The 16,113-nt window shown below is 35.9% G+C and overlaps 1 protein-coding gene across 1 annotated transcript in view; it reads left to right on the plus strand.

The window, feature by feature from the left end:
• Positions 1–3,037, plus strand: part of LOC134839881 (glyoxalase domain-containing protein 4-like) — a 36,216-nt gene extending 33,179 nt beyond the window's left edge. The window contains exons 5-7 of the mRNA XM_063855509.1: positions 63–289; positions 1,706–1,819; positions 2,885–3,037. Of these exons, the coding sequence (XP_063711579.1) occupies positions 63–289; positions 1,706–1,819; positions 2,885–3,037 (494 nt within the window). The remainder of the gene's footprint in view (positions 1–62; positions 290–1,705; positions 1,820–2,884) is intronic.
• The last annotated feature ends 13,076 nt before the right edge of the window (positions 3,038–16,113 follow it).

Here is a 16,113-nt window from a genome sequence, read left to right on the forward strand (position 1 = left end):
GAAGTCCCCCTCCCCTTAATTGGCTGAAGCGGGTTTTTAAATCCCTACTCACTTGTATCCAGGTGCTGCTAAAGAGTGTTGCCTGTCTGTGAGCAATTTGGAAGCCAGTGTAAAATACTGGAGTGATTTCTTGCAGATGACACTCCTGTCTAAGTCAGACAAGGAAGCAGTGCTCACTTACTCCAAAGACAGTCAGTGTTATCTCAGATTGAAGCAATTAGATGAGGGTCAGCAGATTGAACATGCAACTGCTTATGGACGAATTGCATTTTCAGTACCAGAAGAGCAAGTTGGTTTTTAGTGAATTCGTATAGTACTTCTTTTTTAAAACCCTTGTAGGTTTTTTCAATCATACTTAACTTAAAATTGTTTTCATCATTTTTGCTGAAAAAACTCCAGCTGATCATATAGATCATATATAAAAGGTGGTTTTTCTTAGCTTTTTGTATTAGACTTGTTTCCGCTTTAGCAGTCACGGGGCATTTAGTTTTCGAGCAATGGAATGAATGATTTTTTGACGTTTCTGCCGTTTTCTGCACAACAGGGAGATCCAAGGTTATCCTTGCGTAAAGCAAGGGTGCTGCAACCGGGTACTAGACTTTTTCCACCCTTAACAACTTTGTTTTCAAAGTATCCCAGACGTTTAATATTGCTCCATAATAAATTCAAATACAAAAACATCTGGCGTAAAGAACACACCTGATTGGGACGACAAAGGAAGGCTTGTTTTCTAATTTTTCGGACTGTCAGTCTGTTTATTTTTGTCGGCTTAGTACCCGTAGAACGGGCTCTTTTTGACTGTTCAGCTGTCTTCTAAATTTTTGAATGCCATTTCAAACGCACCATTGGTGGAGGTTAATAAGTTTCAAGATTTTTTGCGGCTTTTTCAATAAATATTTTTATTAAAAACTTCTATATTCTTTTTTTAATAATAAGTTTTTTGTTCCCATAATTGATTTGCACTGAATTAATGCATGAGCGATGATTGTGATCGTGATAAACAAGCGTTGTCAATTCGGAACATAGACTTATTCTTTTAAACAGCTTGTCCAACAAATACACTGAATCATTTTCTCAAATCTGCACTTTCGTCAATCTACATATTCTGAGTATGTTTGCATTTTGAATAACCGTTTTTTGAATAATTTTTTTTTCATGTTGGTTTTGAATTTACCAACTCCGGTTCGGTATAAATTTGTTTTTTGTTTCGTTTTCTTGTTTTTTGTTTAATCGTCTTAAACGTTTTTTCTGTTTATAGTTTATCGGCTTAGTGGCATCATATTGCATCCGTGAATGAGCGAACAGATTTTCTATGTGTGTCTTTTGAGGGGGTAATTTTTTTTTGAAAATTTTCATGTTTCTTATTGAAACATTTGTCGAAAAAATTGTCGGTTTTAATACCGGTTAGTTTCTATGCAAATGTAACTTTCATCTTTCTTGCTGCAAAACATTTTTTGTCTTTGCAGCTGTCGTCTCAATTTTTGCCTGCTAGTTAGCAATTCTATGTTCGTGCTGTATTGCAAGTTGTGCGAAGCTCTGCTTCGCCTCGGTCTTGAAAATTTAACATATGATTGATAAAACTGCTTGAAAACTAAAAATTACAATTTCTATGTTCCGTAACTCTAAAATCTTATCATTGTCTTCGAAGCTGTCAACTATCTTGACGAGTCGTTTCTCAGTTTCTAAATAATTGTGTGTTTATCAGGTAGAGCAAATCGAGACCCGCTGCAAAGCGGAAGGTCACACAATTCTGACTCCGTTCGTGAGTCTCGACACACCTGGCAAGGCTACTGTTCGAGTAGTGATTCTAGCCGACCCTGTAAGTTGAGAGATTCTGTAAATTAACCGGTAATGTAAGTTCTAGCCGTTCCATGGGGAGTTGAAACCAATTTGTTCAAATAGCATTAGTTTTTAGAAAACTTAGCTCTATTCCTATCGTGTTTTATTGTTCCGACAACTGGGAGTGGGAACGAGCTTGAATAAGTTTTTTTCTGCCATTACACCATACATTTTGATTGCAATTCGATGCGAACAAAAAGTACTGATAAATTACTTAGTGTCGCGTTTTAAAAAACGGTTTGAAATGTTTTTGATGTTCAGTATCTTGCCAACAATAAAGAAATAAAAAGCCTTTCAGAAACAAAAGAGCGAGAATAACGTTTGCAGACGGTTGCTGTGCATGTAACTTGAAATTTTTAGAGCTAACTTATCTTTGCAGTAAGAATAAAAAAAAACTACTTTCAAATAAAATTCACTGTAGAATTTTCAACGTTTTGTTTTGAGTTCGTAACAGAAATTCTAAGATTTTAGCGGAATGTAATGTCATATTACGAAATCATTATATCTTTGTATCCTGGCTTATTGGTGGCTTGTGGTTGAAGATTTTCAAGCGAACCTGGTGCAGATGCTAGGATTTGTGACGCTTAAAACTCAAGGGCAGGGGTTCGTTTGAGGCACATAGTCGAATTTTTAGTTGTACCTTTTCTTTTACCTTTTTTTTAAACCATATTCTTGCTTGTATTTGCTAAGTGCAGCTCCGCCCATGTGTAAACTGACCAATTGATCCTATAAAGTTTTGAATGCTCAAAACAGAAAATATTAGGTCTGTCATTGATGTGTGTTATGGATTTTCGCTCTAAATCGGTCTAAAAACTCAACACGGAGTTCTTTAATAAACAGCGAAACATTGCTGAAAGGTTTTTGATGTTATGCCTCAACCCCAAGTATAGGAAAACTCTTTCGTTAAGAAAGTCCCTTGCGTGGTTTTATAAATGATCGAAAGCTTTCTGTTTTAACCTTAATCAAGCTTTAAGGAAACAATTTCGATTTTTTTTCCAGCCTTATTCCGCGATAAGTTTGACACATTTCGCATTATCGTTTTTAGGATGGTCACGAGATCTGTTTTGTGGGCGACGAAGGTTTTCGAGATTTGTCTCGAGTGCAGCTGAATGCAGACAACTGCTTGAAGGAAGCTATAAGTGCAGACAAGTCTGACGAATGGATTAAAAAGATGGCTGCTCGAAATGCAGACAGTTAATCAATACCGCAGTCAGCTTTATCATGTGAAGAGAAATATTTGCATAAACTAGATTTGAATTTCTTCTATTTTAAGGTAAATTAACATTGATTTTTTTTTGTAAAGCGTAGCTATTAAGTTAGACAATGAGTGAAAGGTAGTATTCATATAGATCACTTAAATATTTCAGTTGCAGAATGAAATGACTTATTGCAGGAAATATTTTCCTGTCCCTTGTTTTTTATATGTGAACTTCGGGCTTCAGAAGACAACTTTCCCGCTATTTCACAAGTAGTTTTATCAGTCCGAAAAAGCATCGCTTTATTATTGAAAGTTGTGACTGCTCAAGTAAAAATCCATAAGATCAATCAAAAAGAGTGAAAAATACTAGTTTTGTGATGATAAATTTGTTCGGTCAAAAATAACCAGTGCAATTTGTGTTCTTTTTCCAATGAATAGCGTGTAAGTTTACTGGAATAAATGAAATTTATCGAAAAAAGGTTGAAATTTATCGAAATGAAACGATCGAAAAAAAAGTTTTTGCGTAATTGGGTTTTGAAGATGATGTGGATTTTTTGGTATTTTCTTTTTTTCCGGCTTTTCGGCTGATGTTATCTCGGCGCAGAGGCCTCTTAATGTTTTACTTAATAAAATATTGAAACTTTGTGTCTGTTTTGAGGTTGAAGGGGACTTAAAAACTTGATTTAATTTCTAAATTTCATTTTTTTCGCCTTGATAGGTTTCGGACTCTTTATCTCAGCTTAGTGATGATTGAAGCGAAAGTGAAATGTTATTTTTACAAAGTAAAAGGCGATTCGTTAGAAGGTAGATCCTACAGAGGCATCCGATTACTAGAATACATATTCAAAGTTTTCGAAAAATTACTTGAAGACGTCTGAGGCAATTGATAAAAATAGATGACATACTATTTTATTTTATGGGTGGAAGATCAACTACTGATTCCGTTTTTCTTTTTAGACAAATGATGGAACTCTTGCGGAAAATAAAAAAAAAGACATGCATCACATTTGATGATCTCGAAAAAGCCTTCAACCGTGTTCCCAGGGAACTAACCCATGGGCTCTGAGGCAACGGAGAGTTCCCGAAAATCTAGTACGGCTAATTATGTGCCTGTACACTGGGTCGAAAACCGGAGGTCGCCGGGCCCAAGTATGCAGTGATTACTTCGAAATAAAAGAAGGCGTGCATCAAGGATCGGCACTTAGCCCATTGCTGTTTATAATAGATAGGGAAGACGCTTCGAGAAACCTGTCAATCCATGGTACTATGGGATATGCTACATGCAGATGACCATGTGATATCCGCTGAAATGCAATCCAAATCTATTGAGAAGTTTTATACTTGGAAAAATGCTTTGCGAAAACGCGGTCTAAAAATCAACGTGGATAAGACAGAATTTTTTCAGGCCAGAAATCTATTCCTCAATGAACCGAAAATTTTCCATGTGCTTGAAAAATTTCCGGCGCCGACTCAATAGGTAGCAATTCTTGTTATCAACGGGTGCATAAAAATGCATTAGCCTGAAAAACATACCTAAACAATACTTATTGTATGTCCAAGATGCAATAATCCCTCTAATTATCGCTCTAATCAGAATGCTACTCTACGGATTATTCATTTTGAAGCCGTGCGAACAGAGTTTTACTATCTCTGTGATATGATTTCCGTTGAAATTGGCGCAATACATGCGTCATCGGTCAAAATGAAAGCTTTCTGGACGAAGTGGTGGCAAGTTGCGCCTCTGCTGTTGAATAAAGATTGAAATTCTAACAAAAAAAAATTTGAAAGTCTAAGAATCTTGAGTGTTAAGGTGATGTATTCTTTTCTGTCAATAATTCATTAGTTTTATTTCTGTTTCCTTGAAGTCTTTGACACCTCTCCAATTTTTTGTTAGCTACGCAATAAATTTTCAAAATTCGTTTCTTGTAAGATCGATATTTTGTTTTTTCATTTTCCTCTTTTGCACAAAATTGTCAAATTCTGCAGTAGAAAAACTGCGAAGCAGCTCCAGAAGTTGCTGTTTTTCATTTTTAGCCTTTTTTCATCTATAATTCATCATCTGTATTGCACAGGGACTAGCAATCCATAGATATTTTTTACTTACTAAACGAAAATTCAATCCTTTTGATTCAAACCTTAACCAGGACTACGATGCAAACAATTATCCACATCTAAAATATCTTCAAATTTTTTTTTGCTTTTTCGCTATGATTATTTTTTCTTTTAATTGACTGTAAGCAACATTTGAGTTTTGAAGTTGTGAACGAGATGACTTTTACGTCAAAGCTTGGCCATTTTTTTGTAAACTCTAATATTACTTGAGCGGGAAAAGATTCAAGTTTCGAATCCGGCCAAGACAAGTTCTTTGCAAACTGAAAATTTTTCGCGTAAAAATCATTATTAGCGATCTACTGTGTCTGATTTTTTTTGTCCACTTAGTTTCCACAGCACGGACTAGTCTTCTCATCACTGTAATTTTTTTTGTTTTTTTCCAGTATTGGTGGGAGTAATTGTTATCCAACAAAATTCTCTGAATTGCAAAAAATTGAAGTTGCTTAAAACGCTTCTTAAGACGTGTGGTTTCTCCGAAAAAATGTCGATCACGCTGGAATTTGATTTGACAGTTTGATTTTTCTTGCGGCTTAACGGCCTCATATTGCGTTGTTCGACAATTGAAAAAAGTTTTTGCGTGCGTATGTAGGTTGTGAGGGAGAGAAGGACTTAATAACTTCTAATTAGTCTTTAGTTTTTTTCAGCTGTCCAATAAAGATTTAATGTGAGAAATTTATATTCCGTTATTTTATAGCAGCATATAATCAATCCTTAAATTTGGATTAGAGTTAATTTTGTATTCAGTATCGATCGTATCTAAGCATTGATTTTTTCTGACAGGCTAGTGGTCAAACAGAACCACTATGTCAATTTATGTCCCGAATTTGGTAGAAAGTGATGAAATAATCGTTCTCGTAAGGTTTTTGTGGAAAGCAATTTTTCATCTTAGCTTTAATGGACAGACTTTTTATACAGTCTAAAAAAATGGAAGCCGTCGAAATTAAAAGGATGTCCCACCTGCAACGGTTTTCAGCATCAATCTTATCGAAGCATTGATTTTTTCTGGCAAGCTAGTTGTCAAACAGAACCACTATGTCAATTTATGTCCCGAATTTGGTAGAAAGTGATGAAATAATCGTTCTCGTAAGGTTTTTGAGGAAAGCAATTTTTCATCTTAGCTTTAATGGACAGACTTTTTATGCAGTCTAAAAAAATGGAAGCCGTAGAAATTAGAAGGATGTCTTACCTGCAACGGTTTTCCGTGTAGTAAAAGGGACTTACACATTGCCAATTAGGATATGTTTTTTGCGCGCAAATTTTAACTTTATCTTTACGCGTAACGCATATAGCGAAATAATCGCATATAGCGAAGTCTCAGAAATGACTCCAAACTCAGTTGAAATAAGCCAATTGATATATTGTACACCGAGTGCGTATGGATCATAATCGATCAAATTGTCATTTTATGGTCATTATCTGTAAAATTACAAAATAATCAATTTTAATTCAATAAAATTGGATTAAAATCCGAATTTTTTTCTTGTGTCAATATAATCCGATATAATCGATTAATAAGAGATTTTTTTGAGAACTTATTCAAGAAATTTACAAGTTTTTTCAAGTTTATCTCACTTCATTTATGTTTATCTCTTTTCCTGTTTAAAGCAGTGGAGTAATACGTTTTACATTTCATAAATTGTTACATTTCACATTACAATTGATATAATTTTTTTGTCTCTACTTTTTCAATTCATGGCAGTTTAACACTTTATTTAACTGTTTGTTTTTACACAACCGCCATTCGCTCCTCCTCCTGCATGGGGGATAATAGTTGAACGATGGTATTATTTAATAGTAGAATTAGGGGCAGGGTTAGTGGTTAATGATTGAACCCATCGTTCCCCACCCCCAGTTTTTCCCTCTAGTGTACCCACTCTCTCGGCGCGTTAATTGAACGTGGCTGGAGGTGTGGTTTAAAATATTTCGGGAAAGGGGGGTTGATGTCGAGTACCGCCCCTTGTGGGGCTAGTAAATTTAAGTTAACCTTGGGATGAAGTTGTTGTAACGTGATTTAATTTTTACTTTTTTTGATTGTTATAACTGTAAATTATATGGCATGGAGTTTTTTGTTCTGTTTTTTGGCATTTTTTCCGGCTCTTGGCCTATGTTATGTCAGGCCAGTGGCGTTTAAGTGTTTCAATTCATAGAATATTGAAACTTTGTGTCTGTTTTGAGGTTGAAGCGGACGTAAAAACTTGATTTAATTTCTAATTTCCATTTTTTTCGCCTTGATAGGTTTCGGACTCTTTATCTCAGTTTAGTGACGATTGACGCGAGAGTGAAAGGTTTTTTTTTACCAAGAAAAGGCGATCCGTTAAAATGTAGATCCTACAGAGGCATCCGCTTACAGGAACATGTATTCAAAATTTTCGAAAAAGTACTAGAAAACGTCTGAGGCATACTTCCACCCAAAAAATAGATGGCATACTACTTGATTTTTTGGGTGGAAGATCAATTACTGATGCCGTTTTTCTTATAAGACAAGTGATGGAACTCTTTGCGGAAAAGAAAAAACTCATGCATCACATTTGTTGATCTCGAAAAAACCTTCAACCGTGTTCCCAGGGAACTAACCCATGGGCTCTGAAGCAACGGAGAGTTGCCGAAAATCTGGTACGGCTAATTATGTGCCTGTACACTGAGTCGAAAGCAGAGGTCGCCGTACCCAAGTATGCAGTGATTTTTTCGAATTAAAACAAGGCGTTCATCAAGGTTCGGCACTTAGACAATTGTTCTGCATAATAGATATGGAGGCTTCGAGAAACCTGTCAACCTATGGGGTATGCTATATGCAGCTGACCTTGTGATATCCCCTGAAATGCTATCCAAATCTATTGAGAAGTTTTATACTTGGAACAATGCTTTGCAAAAACGCGGTATAAAAATCAACGTGGATAAGACAAAGATTTTTCAGGCCAGAAGTCTTCTCGTCAAAGAAACGAAGAGTTTCCATGTGCTTGTTGTTTGAAGGGAGTCGGCACCAACTCAATACGTAGCAATTCTTGTTATCAGCATTCTTGTTATCAGCATAAAAAATGCATTAGCCCGAAAAATTACCTAGACAATTTGAATTGTTTGTCCAAGATGCATTAATCTCTCCAATTATCAGTCAAATCAGAATGTTACTCTACTGAATATTCAATTTGAAACCTTGACTTCTGCTATCTCTGTGATATGAGTTCCATTGAAATTGAGGAAATACGTGCATCATCTGTCACAAAAAAAGTTTTCTGGACGAAATGGCGGCAAATTGCGCCTCTGCTGTTGAAAAAAGGTTTTGACTTGATTACAACGTGTCATATCTACGGAGCCTGTCTACGGCCAGTTCTGATATACTGTTCTGAAACCTTGGCTGAGACAAAAGTAAATTTCAGCTCTCTTAAAATGCTGACATGAAAGCTGTGCGTAAGTTTACTGGAGTCACTTATAAAGACATTATTACCAACGAAGCAGTAATTAAAATGACAGGCCTTGTTGGATCTGGACAAGCTACAAGTGCGGACGCGGCTACGATGTTATGGCCATGGTCACTGAAAAGAAATGACCTGCGCTGAATTCAAAAGACCATCTTTCAGTCCCAGGGAAAATACCAGCAGGAAGGCCTCAAAAACGCTCGATCGATTGTGTTAACCCAGACTTGAATACTTTAGGCCTCAAATCTACAGACTGCCTTGATCGAATGCCATGGAAAAACGTGTTATCCTCCCTTCAATAACTTTTTGTTTCGATTTAGTGGCTGTCTGGTTTTGTAATGCAAGTAGTGTGAAGCTCAGCTCCGCCTCTGTGTAGAAAAGAGGCAGTTTAAAAAAAATTTAATTCTAAGAATCTTGAATGTTAAAGTGATGTATTCTTTTCTTTAAAAAAAGTCATTAGTTTAATTTTGGTTTCCTTGAAGTCATCGAAACCTCTCCAATTTTTGTTAGCTACGCCATAAAGTTTCAAAATTCCTTACTGGGAAGATCGATTAATGATTGAACCCATCGTTCCCCACCCCCAGTTTTTCCCTCTAGTGTACCCACTCTCTCGGCGCGTTTATTGAACGTGGCTGGAGGTGTGGTTAAAAATATTTCGGGAAAGGGGAGTTGATGTCGAGTACCGACCCTTGTGGGGCTAGTAAATTTAAGTTAACCTTGGGATGAAGTTGTTGTAACGTGATTTAATTTTTACTTTTTTTGATTGTAAATTATATGGCATGGAGTTTTTTGTTCTGTTTTTTGGCATTTTTTCCGGCTCTTGGCCTATGTTATGTCAGGCCAGTGGCGTTTAAGTGTTTCAATTCATAGAATATTGAAACTTTGTGTCTGTTTTGAGGTTGAAGCGGACGTAAAAACTTGATTTAATTTCTAATTTCCATTTTTTTCGCCTTGATAGGTTTCGGACTCTTTATCTCAGTTTAGTGACGATTGACGCGAAAGTGAAAGGTTTTTTTACCAAGAAAAGGCGATCCGTTAAAATGTAGATCCTACAGAGGCATCCGCTTACTGGAACACGTATTCAAAATTTTCGAAAAAGTACTAGAAAACGTCTGAGGCAATTGATAAAAATAGATGGCATACTACTTAATTTTTTGGGTGGAAGATCAATTACTGATGCCGTTTTTCTTATAGGACAAGTGATGGAACTCTTTGCGGAAAAGAAAAAACTCATGCATCACATTTGTTGATCTCGAAAAAACCTTCAACCGTGTTCCCAGGGAACTAACCCATGGGCTCTGAAGCAACGGAGAGTTGCCGAAAATCTGGTACGGCTAATTATGTGCCTGTACACTGAGTCGAAAGCAGAGGTCGCCGTACCCAAGTATGCAGTGATTTTTTCGAATTAAAACAAGGCGTTCATCAAGTTTCGGCACTTAGACAATTGTTGTGCATAATAGATATGGAGGAGGCTTCGAGAAACCTGTCAACCTATGGGGTATGCTATATGCAGCTGACCTTGTGATATCCCCTGAAATGCTATCCAAATCTATTGAGAAGTTTTATACTTGGAACAATGCTTTGCAAAAACGCGGTATAAAAATCAACGTGGATAAGACAAAGATTTTTCAGGCCAGAAGTCTTCTCCTCAAAGAAACGAAGAGTTTCCATGTGCTTGTTGTTTGAAGGGAGTCGGCACCAACTCAATACGTAGCAATTCTTGTTATCAGCATTCTTGTTATCAGCATAAAAAATGCATTAGCCCGAAAAATTACCTAGACAATTTGAATTGTTTGTCCAAGATGCATTAATCTCTCCAATTATCAGTCAAATCAGAATGTTACTCTACTGAATATTCAATTTGAAACCTTGACTTCTGCTATCTCTGTGATATGAGTTCCATTGAAATTGAGGAAATACGTGCATCATCTGTCACAAAAAAAAGTTTTCTGGACGAAATGGCGGCAAATTGCGCCTCTGCTGTTGAAAAAAGGTTTTGACTTGATTACAACGTGTCATATCTACGGAGCCTGTCTACGGCCAGTTCTGATATACTGTTCTGAAACCTTGGCTGAGACAAAAGTAAATTTCAGCTCTCTTAAAATGCTGACATGAAAGCTGTGCGTAAGTTTACTGGAGTCACTTATAAAGACATTATTACCAACGAAGCAGTAATTAAAATGACAGGCCTTGTTGGATCTGGACAAGCTACAAGTGCGGAAGCGGCTACGATGTTATGGCCATGGTCACTGAAAAGAAATGACCTGCGCTGAATTCAAAAGACCATCTTTCAGTCCCAGGGAAAATACCAGCAGGAAGGCCTCAAAAACGCTCGATCGATTGTGTTAACCGAGACTTGAATACTTTAGGCCTCAAATCTACAGACTGCCTTGATCGAATGCCATGGAAAAACGTGTTATCCTCCCTTCAATAACTTTTTGTTTCGATTTAGTGGCTGTCTGGTTTTGTAATGCAAGTAGTGTGAAGCTCAGCTCCGCCTCTGTGTAGAAAAGAGGCAGTTTAAAAAAATTTAATTCTAAGAATCTTGAATGTTAAAGTGATGTATTCTTTTCTTTAAAAAAGTCATTAGTTTAATTTTGGTTTCCTTGAAGTCATCGAAACCTCTCCAATTTTTGTTAGCTACGCCATAAAGTTTCAAAATTCCTTACTGGGAAGATCGATTTTTTGTCTTTTCTTTTCCTCTTTAGCACAAAAATGTCAAAATCTGCAGTAGAAAAACTGCGACGCAGCTCGAGATGTCGCTGTTTTTCATTTTTGCCCTTTTCTGCAACTATAATTGATCATCTGTAATACACAGGGACTAGCACTCCATAGATATTTGTTACTTACTAAACAAAAATTCAATCTGTTTGAAGTTATGAACGAGATGACTTTTTATGTCATAGATTGGCCAATTTTATTGTAATTTCTAACATTGCTTGAGCGGAAAAGATTCAAAGTTAGAATCCGGCCAAGACAAGTTCTTTGCAAACTGAAAATTTTTTGCGTAAGTTTCGGCAGCACGGACTAGTCATGTTATCACTGTACTTTAAAATTTTTCTTGTTGTAGTCCTGGATTGGTGGAGGTGATTGTTATCCAACAAAATTCTCTGAATTGCTAAAAAGTGAAGTTGCTTAAAAGTGAAGTTGCTTAAAACACTTCTTGAGTCGTGTAATTTCTCCGGAAAAAGTCGATCACCCTGGAATTTGATTTTTCATTTTGATTTGTTTCTAAGCTCGATTCAAAGTCCAGTGATGAAAGTAAGGCAATATACGCTCTCCTGTTACAAAGTGTAAATGTCGCGCAAAAACGCGAATGACTCCGTTTTTGTTTGCAAACGTGGATTAGATATTAGGTTTACCAGCTGAATCAAAAACAATTTATTGATCCAGATTTCTCTAATTGAGTTAGTTCTATTGCCCTTGCGATAAACAAGGGTATTGTAATCGGGTACTAGACTTTTTCCCGTAAATTATTTTGTTCACAGGACTCATCTGGACTCTTTTCTTGGAAGCCTATAAAAATCTCTAATTACAAACTCACCGCTGCAGATTTACTGTGAGGTTGTTAGCATTTTATTACCTCTGTCTTTTTCGAATATTGATTTTTTATTAGCTGTAATTTTGCAAATTCGAATTGTTAAGTTTTCTATTTTGATTTTTTTTTTGCTTTTTTTCCGGCTTGATTGATTTCGGCCTATATCCTAGCGGCTTGATGGCCTCATTTTGCGTTGTTCGACAATTGAAAAAAGTTTTTGTGCGCGTGAGTAGGTGTTGAGGGTGAAGAGGACTTAATAACTTTTAATTAATCATCAATTTTTTCAGCTGTCCAATAAAGAATGATTTAATGTGAGAAATTTATTTTGGTTTTTTTTTGTGAGAAATATTTTTTCCGTTATTTTATAGCAGCATATAAACAATCCTTAAAATTTGTTGTCTGGATTTGAGTTATTTTGTATTCAGCATCAATCTTATCGAAGCATTGATTTTTTCTGGCAAGCTAGTTGTCAAACAGAACCACTATGTCAATTTATGTCCCGAATTTGGTAGAAAGTGATGAAATAATCGTTCTCGTAAGGTTTTTGAGGAAAGCAATTTTTCATCTTAGCTTTAATGGACAGACTTTTTATGCAGTCTAAAAAAATGGAAGCCGTAGAAATTAGAAGGATGTCTTACCTGCAACGGTTTTCCGTGTAGTAAAAGGGACTTACACATTGCCAATTAGGATATGTTTTTTGCGCGCAAATTTTAACTTTATCTTTACGCGTAACGCATATAACGAAATAATCGCATATAGCGAAGTCTCAGAAATGACTCCAAACTCAGTTGAAATAAGCCAATTGATATATTGTACACCGAGTGCGTATGGATCATAATCGATCAAATTGTCATCTTATGGTCAGAATCTGTAAAATTACAAAATAATCAATTTTAATTCAATAAAATTGGAGTAAAATCCGAATATTTTTCTTATGTCACTATAATCCGTTATAATCGATTATTGAGAGAAGTTATTCAAGAAATTTACAAGTTTATTCAAAGTTATCTCACTTCATTCAAGTTTATCTCATTTGTTGTTTAAAGCAGTTGAGTATTACGTTTTACGTTTCATAAATTGTTACATTTCACATTACAATTGATATAATTTTTTTGTCTCTACTTTTTCAATTCATGGCAGTTTAACACTTTATTTAACTGTTTGTTTTTACACAACCGCCATTCGCTCCTCCTCCTGCATGGGGGATAATAGTTGAACGATGGTATTATTTAATAGTAGAATTAGGGGCAGGGTTAGTGGTTAATGATTGAACCCCACCCCCAGTTTTTCCCTCTAGTGTACCCCCTCTCTCGGCGCGTTAATTGAAAGTGGCTGGAGGTGTGGTTAAAAATATTTCGGGAAAGGGGGTTGATGTTGAGTACCGCCCCTTGTGGGGCTAGTAAATTTAAGTAATCATGGGGATGAAGTTGTTGTAACGTGTTTTACTTTTCTTGATTGTTATAACTGTAAATTATATGGCATGCATTATATGGCATGCAAATTATATTTTTGCAAACTGATTGAATTAGTTCTTGGAAAAAATATATAATTGTTTATAATGGCCTATTATGGACTTCTGTTTCAAAAATTATCAATTATAATGGGTTATCTTGACAAAAATAATCGATTTCAGTGCCAAAATTAATGAATTGTAATGGATTTTTTGTCGTAAATAATCTATTATAATGACAATATTATCAATTTTTTGGTCTGAATTTTACGTTTGGAATGCAAATGTTGAATCGAAAACCCATTATAATCCATTAGAATCCATAGGCGTTCGGTGCGGGAAGAAATACGAAACTTATTTTTAAGCTTGACCGTGCGTGAGGATGAGGATTTTCATATCAAATGTTTTTTTTTTGTAAAAGTTATCATTTGTGACAGCAAAAACTACATGAGAAAAGTTAGAGGGCCGTCGGGCCATTCAGGGCTTGGCCCTGATAAAGAGCAATTTTGTGAGTTTGTTGCATTGTCAAAACGTGTTCAAAAAAGTGATTTTGCGTAATGGGTTTCACAGGTTGGCGGCAAAACTAGGTATAATCAACTGTTTAGTTAGAGAGCGATAAAAGAGTAGTAAATCAACTTCTATATATATGGAAAGTTAACTGCCTGTTGAGATCTGATCTCGTGATATGACATCACGTGATATCGCGTGACATCGTGCGATATCCAATCATGTTCTTATTTTGAACCAAAAAGTGGGAAGTGACTTCTCTATAAAGTGAGAGGTCATTTCTCCGAAACTTAACACTCCTCCTTTCAAAATAAGTACTACATCATACCCTACACTAGTCTGGAGTTTCGGTTTTACTATGTCCCATACGGTGTTTGTTGAGAGCAATATCATTTATTTTCTGTCCTACCTCAAATGTCCTGATCAATTTGCCTGCTCTGCTTTCAAACTTCCTTCTGTCTTCTTTTCTTCTGTCTCTCTGAAAAAATAAGTCTTATTGACTCTGAACTCTGAAGAATTGTTTCCTACTTTATCAACACTTAATTTTTTGTGATTTCTAAATCCTATTATCTTCCAAATAAAAAGATTTCCTCGCTCACTAAAGGGATATATGGTCCCATTTCCTTGCTCAATACATGACATTTCTCCAAAAACTATTTTAGCTCCTCCTCTAGTAAGTTTTGAGACAGACAATAAACTTTCTGAGTTTTCTGGTACATAGAAACAGTCACTCATTGAAACTTTTTTCAAATTTCCTTGAGAATCTTTCACAAAAAACTCAACTCTTCCTTTGCCTAAAACCTTAGACTCCGTTTTGTTAGCATTTTCAACAGTTTCGCTCAAACTCTGGCCCAGCTCAACAAATAAATTCCTATCCTTTATCATACTGCAAGTTGCGCCTGAATCTATAACTAGGTCACCGTTGACTCTCTCGGCTGAGTTGTAAAAGCTAAAATAAGTTGCATTTGTTTCAGTCAGCTTCTGGTCTTCTCTCACGCTTTTTCTCTCGAAGTCCTTGTTACAATCCCTATCTATGTGTCCTATTTCTAAGCACCTGAAACATTTCACAGGAGGTCTATTACTAGACGACTGGTTAACCTTATTCACTAACTTAGATCTACAATGAGCTGCTATGTGTACTGTCTTATTGCACCTAAAACATGTTTTTGTTCTAGAAATAGACGAATGTTCAGTCTCCTCCTTCTCATTCCTATGATCAGTTTCAAAGTGTATTAAGTTTTTCTTAATTTCGTTCAAACTCTTATCATCTTTGCTTAACTTAACCGAAGTAGAAAACGTATTGAACTCTTTTGGTAGGCCTTTAAGAATGATTGACACAAACATCTTTTCACTTAAACCCTTGCTTACTTCATCTAAATTATACTGCAACTCTTCAGCTCTAGTGATTTAATTGATTACACTCTCATTAGCGCTCATTCTTATCGGAGTTAATTCTGAAATCAATTGCTGCAGTCTTGGTCTCTCGGCGCTTTTGGACAAGATTTTACCAAGCCTTACTTCCCTTGCCTTTATAGGGTCTTAAAAACAAAACAGATTTTTTTGTCTAAACATTGGACCAACTCATTCCAAACTTTATTTTTCACCTAAGATTTCTGTTCACCTAAGATTTCCCTTCACTTAAAGATGCTTCTCTCTGTTCTACAGTAGCATTATTCCTAACACTGGGTGCAATATCTTTCTCATCTACTTCTCTGTTGATAACTTTATTCAGTTTAAGATGAAAAATTGTAGCCTCAAATTGCTCTGCAAAGTAAAAAAAATCTTCTTTTCCTGAAAACACTATTCTTTCTGACGTAGACATTTTTCACCTAAACCGTATTGCTATGAACAGATATCTTATGTTCCACGTACTTTTCAATGACAGAAATTCAGTCAATATTATATCAGCAAACATATCGCAGCCCATAATTCAAGTAATCATGTATCTCATTACCTAAGTCTGATCCAAAACCTACCGGTAAGCGTACTGAATAACATATCAGCGATTTAGCAAAGCTTTGGTTACTTCTCAGACTTCATACATCGCAATATATTT

The sequence above is a fragment of the Symsagittifera roscoffensis genome, chromosome 1 (assembly GCF_963678635.1).
Source record: "Symsagittifera roscoffensis chromosome 1, txSymRosc1.1, whole genome shotgun sequence".
NCBI lineage: Eukaryota > Metazoa > Xenacoelomorpha > Acoela > Convolutidae > Symsagittifera > Symsagittifera roscoffensis.